Here is a 6,000-nt window from a genome sequence, read left to right as displayed (position 1 = left end):
TCTTTTGACAGTCGTATAGTCTATTGTAACAATTAACAATTAATCAATTTCAAGATATTGTTATTTAAAAAAAAAAAAAAAAAAAAAAAAAAAAAAAAAAAAAAAAAAAAAAAAAAACGACAGGAACAAACGAATGCGCCGATTACGTCATCTGACAAATAAAGATTTAAGATGGCATATTATATGTTGGTGACACGGACGCAGCATTCATTTAACAATCGCGAATGTCTATGTTATTAAATGTTTTGCATTGCCTTACGTCGCCAACTAGCTAAAAATTGCAAAATTGCCAACCAATTTTAAAGGAAAACGAGATGAAATTCAATTTACCTTGGCTTAATAGAGCAGGCACAATGAATAATCGGTCGCAATTGAATTAATGAGCAACGCGAGAATCGAAAGCCACTGCCGTCTAGAAGGCAAAGGTAAGCTTTGAGCTTATTGTTACCGATCGCCTGATCACGCACCACAACAACCTCATTATGACAATGCAATTTTTGCTCCCTGTTACAGTGCAACGCGGCGGTTGGCGTAAAAGCCTTCTTTGACATGATGCACAGTGGTCCGCACAAAGTGATGCTCTTCGGCGCCGCATGCACGCAAGTCACGGATCCCATCGCCAAGGCATCCAAGCACTGGCGACTCACGCAGGTACGTAATAAAATAAGCCTGCTAATTGCGAGGATCGTGCCCCGGCTGCTTCATTTACACCAACAAAGCCGCGCTCTGTCTGCCTACTATCCCCACCGCCCAACACACTCTTCCCCAAAAGCACGTCGACCTCATTTCCCAAGTGACGCCGGTCGACTAATAATGCGCCCGATACCTTTGCTCCAGGCCCTTCCCTTAAAGCCCGTATTGGCTATTGATTTCCTTTTATCCACTTTTTCCACATTCGACCGGCAATTTGTCAATTTTTTTTTCCCCTCTGTTTTTCCTCTCAATCTCTTTCTTAATCGCGTAGTCATCGATGCTGATCGATGCCGATAACGTGCAATTTCTATTCCAAGTCGTCGCGAGCTGCCTCTCCCTACCCATTATTTTTATCCCTCTGCTTCGATAGTTTTCATTTTGATGACGCGTTGGGCATTGTAAAAATGCATTGGTGAGAGTTGATGGAGCAGTCGGATAAATAGATAAGACCTCAGAAGTAATCGCGACAACAAACAATCGCTTCGTTGTCTTTACATAACTCTGTCTTAATAACAGACACTTTGTAGCGTCGACTTTTTGAATTCCTCGGCTCCCTTCGCGAATATTTAAACGGTCCTTCTACACAATCGATACTCCAAGTAAGAGCAAACTTATACAAATTCAAGGTAAAGATGAATAACGTTTGTAAGATCAATGCGAAAGATTAAGTCCGGATGACGAACAATTCGAACGACGATATAACCGAAAAAAGAAAGAGAAAAAGGGAGATATTGATTGGCGATGAATAGCTCGAGTTAAATTCACAGTGGTTAGATAAGATACGGGGAATGTTATTGCTAATGGCACTGGCTCGAACGTCACGAGCATATCGTTTCCCTGAATAGCCCTGAATATAAATTTCCCAAACAAATTTCACAACTAATAAAGAACTTGATTAATAATAGATAAAAATATTGTGAGAAAAAGTGTTTGATAATCGTTCTCTCTCTCTCTCTCTCTCTCTCTCTCTCTCTCTCTCTCTCTCTCTCTCTCTCTTTCTTTGTTTTTTTTTGTGCTCGTATGTTTTGGGTATATACTGTATATACTGTAACGATAATAATTGATACAATTGTTGAATTTGCACGAATTTGCACGAATTTGTACTCGTAGCAGGAATATTAAATCTTTTCAATACATAATAATAGAAGAGTAGAGTCAGTGCAACGTACGGTAGTTACTTAATTTTCATAAGCAAGTTATTAATAATTTTCTGCATAAAATACGAGCAGAGTGTATAAATCTCTCGAGGTTCGTAAGCTTCTCGAATTACTCGGGAGATTGTTACCTGGAAATTCATATAAATGTCGAGGTATTTGTCGATGTACCTATTTAAGGCTCTTTTCAATTACGATTATTCCTCGGTGGATTTTAGAAATTGCAAAGTCCCATTTGCCGGATACGCGCCACGTATGCGCAAAAATGTGAAGCAAAAAGTGTTAAGAGGAGAAAAAAAGCCGATGGCTGTCACGCTCACTTGCCCAATTCCAATTAAATAGTTGAGAAAAAATTAATGTGCACGGCCGAGCCGCTTAGAAAGTACGCCTCGCTTTACATTTACATATTGATGGAAGGATAAATGCGATAGTCCTTCTTTCTTTTTGTTTAACAATGAGGCTGTAAATAATTGTGAGATGGAATCGATTTGTTTATCATCGGTAGGCTCAACATTGTCCAGAGGATCTGTGCAAAAATGAATATAAATTGTATGCGATATTTCATCGATATGGGGCTTATATTATCACCACAGTACTATCGAATGAAAAAAAAAAAAAAGAAAAAAAAAGAAAAAAAAAGAAAAAAAAAAGAAGAAAATTAAACATTTTTTCAATTGCCTACTTCGTAATTTCTTAGCTGGATTATTTGCCTATTTGTGCTTTTAGCCTTTTCGTCAAAATCCATACACTTTGAATATGATATCTGACGTTCTGTTAATATTGGAACCTATTAAATTCACAATAAATAAATCATGCAAACGAAACGAAATTACGACATAATTGTCTATTAATTACTAAAAATTACACGTGAAATTTGTTTAATACACTACGTTTTTAACCAGATGACTTTCCAAAGTCAAGCTCATAAAAGTCTTGAATATAATGGCAAAATTAATTAAGAAGCTAATTATACCATCAAGATTTCATTATCAAGCGAGCGAATAAAATTTTAATAGACTTCTATTCGACATAAAACTCATAACTTCCTTAAGCCTATTATTATTTTGAAATATGAAAATGATAATGAATTTTAATCAAATTTAGGACGCTTCTCTAATAATCTAATAATCAAGATCTCCATACGTAAGAGCGATAAGTATCCGTCTTGCAGAACAAAGTAAGGAAGAAAAAGTAATATCACGCGCTATTAAAACCGACTCCCGTGGAAATCACGATATTCCAGGAGCAGCGGCGTGTAATTTAAGTATACTTAAGTACGAATAATAGTTGAAACGATGGCAAAATAAAATCATCGATCGCTTGTCTCAAGTTGTCTTCTTAGGCTCGCTCGCTCGCTCGCTCGCAGTGTATCCCTTGGTAGTTCCTATAGATCCGGCGCCATCGACACGACCTCAGCACCTGCACTCGCGCAAATTGAAAAGCGACCGTCCGACAAGTCCCCGACTATCCTCTCCTCCTTAAGGCTGGCCAATGTGCCCGTCGAGGCGCACCGCCCAGCGTTAGAATCCAGCATCGATTCTGTCCTGTGTATGCTGCCGACGGGGTCAAAGTGCCAGTCACTAATTTACGAGGAACTTTAGCAGGAAGTAGTGGCGAGAGGAAGCGTACGGGCGGGCGCCCGAGCTATATAACCTTCTCTTGGATATTGGCACTCGAGGCACTTTCTCGGCTACTTTTATCAGGCCCGATATTAATTTCGGCTGGGCCTCCGTTTTATCTCCGATGCTTTAAGAGGACGAGGCTGAGCCACTATCGCCGGCTCTTTTAACGATCACTTTGATCCAGCTACATAGGTCCATCCAGCTCCTAGGCTACCTTCAGTCCTTGAATTATCCTCGCAATTGCCTGCTCAGAATAAAGATGATTGTACAATAGATGAAGATAGGGAAAGTATCTCGGCCAATTTAGAGACAAATACGTGCTTCTTTAGACAAATTTGCATACATTTAACAGAATACAGCTTATGCAATCGTTACTTTCTATCCAACAAATTACTATTTAATAATTTTTCTGTCTTCTTCTATATATATATATATATATATATATACATAGAAAAATTACTTTTTCATTGTTAGTCCTTTATTGTCTTTGTTCTAGCAAACGTCATAACGCCATTGTATGTAAAACGTGTCCTGAAAAGGAAAAAGTCGCTTTAAGCTAAGCGCTGCTTAAACTATTTCTGGTACTGTTCAAAAGAATTATATGGAAATTATTTAAATAATATATATATATATATATATATATATATATATGTGTGTGTGTGTGTGTGTGTGTGTGTGTGTATGTTCCTATCCACTTAGAAGTAGTGGTATTCATCAAATGTGAACATATCTACTCGATACATAATCCTTCTTCATCCGCTAGTGACGCTGTACTCTAATAGTGAATGAAAAGCTTTGCTAATGTCGCATACTTTCCAATGAATGCAAAACTTGAAAAATTAAAATTCAAACGAAGCATTTAGCAAATCAAAGTAAAAGCTCCAAATATAATAACTTATTTTTATAAAAAATTATTGAGGTAATTTTGCTAATTTTTAAATGACATTAAAAAAACTTCTATTTAGATTCTCATAGCGAGTCGTTTGAAAATTATACGAATGAAATATTAGAGACATAATGTGTGAATTAAATTTGTAATTTAATAGCATTTAATATCATTATATTATACAATTTGCAATAAAAATTCCATTTATTTAAGAAATTATTTTAAAATTAAATTAAAATTTTTAAATATTACATGGTAAACAAAATTATAAGCTTTGAATTATGCCACACTTGAAATATTTTCTTATTGTTTATATATACATATATATATAAATTGGTCATTAATTTTATCTTCGTGACATATTACGAAAATTAACTATTATCTATAATATAGTATAAATTGCGAATTATTAAAAACTATATTGTATTAATCAATCAAATTTAAACAGCATTAATTTGTATAATTTTAATATAATATTTATTCATCAATGATTCTGAATTATATAGATAGACAAACTCAATTGCTAAAAGCATTTTATCAATATCAAATATTTTTTTTATAAATGTATTCGTATCTGTATTGTCCATCACATTTAATTAACATGGCTAATAATTGTGTTTTCAAAGATTAATTCAATCAATCTTATTATAATATAATTTGTAAGTATATCATAATTTGCAAATTTTTCATTCAATGTTTGAGTTTGATAATGGTTGGTCTGTTTTATTTTTATTTTGCTAATTATTGATCAATATGATATATAAATATACATATATAAATGGTAATAATTAATGTTGATAAGAAAAAAAAAAAAAAAAAAGTGAAGGACATACAAATAAATAGATAAGAATCGAGCTTTATTTTTAAACTATTATAATATTACTTAATTAATATAATTATCTACATTTAACTGCAATATTATTAATAATGTGAATGAATTTATAAATAATTCTATATTTGTGTGATGTTTCACAAAATGTATATTCCTTATATAACTGTAATCTAGAAATGCATAAGGCATATTCCAAGCATTTACCGATAAAAACTGAAATGTAGAGGGAAATGCAACTGAAATTCAAAATTGAACTGAATAAACCATAGTACAGAAAGGTTACAGTAATGGAAAAGAGATTCGTAGAAACAGAAATATTCAAGTTCATGCGTATAATGTTAAGAATATAAGTGTGCCAAAGAGAATGTAGATGCTCATACTAAAATCAGGCTAGCATTTGTTTAGAAATATTTATGTTTGTAAATATATGTTTACCACCCACATTCAACAACTCAGTATGAAAAGCCATATTTTCAAATGAAACATTCGTCTTTTTATATTATTTAAGCCTTATCTTCTTACCAATGAAATAGAAACATGCACGAAATGAACGCACTCAAGTGTTTAACAAAAAAAAGAAAAGAAAAAAAGAGAAAAAAAAGGAAAAAAAAGAAAAAAATAGAATAAAATTTTAGTTAATTTTTAACTGTCGCGACAATTCGGAAAATCAATTCCAGTCGTTTGCGAAAGGAAAATTGGCGCGCGGATTATCCCCTGCGCGATATAAGAAATGCTCGGTAGATTTTCCCAATAAACAGTAGGGGATGCCAGTAGATCGGAGGCTCACTTTGAGCATTATATACAGCAATATAG

The 6,000-nt window shown here is 33.9% G+C and overlaps 1 protein-coding gene across 1 annotated transcript in view; it reads left to right on the top strand.

Moving 5' to 3' along the window:
• The first annotated feature begins 319 nt into the window (after positions 1-319).
• The window catches only part of GABA-B-R2 (gamma-aminobutyric acid type B receptor subunit 2), a 48,569-nt gene continuing 42,888 nt past the window's right edge, over positions 320-6,000 (top strand). The window contains exons 1-2 of the mRNA XM_011502817.1: positions 320-425; positions 514-651. Of these exons, the coding sequence (XP_011501119.1) occupies positions 550-651 (102 nt within the window). The 5' untranslated portion in view covers positions 320-425; positions 514-549. The remainder of the gene's footprint in view (positions 426-513; positions 652-6,000) is intronic.

Source organism: Ceratosolen solmsi, unplaced genomic scaffold, assembly GCF_000503995.2.
Source record: "Ceratosolen solmsi marchali unplaced genomic scaffold, CerSol_1.0 scaffold10, whole genome shotgun sequence".
Taxonomy (NCBI): domain Eukaryota; kingdom Metazoa; phylum Arthropoda; class Insecta; order Hymenoptera; family Agaonidae; genus Ceratosolen; species Ceratosolen solmsi.
The sequence above is the reverse complement of the archived record's forward strand: the minus strand, read 5'-3'. Positions and strand labels throughout refer to the sequence as shown.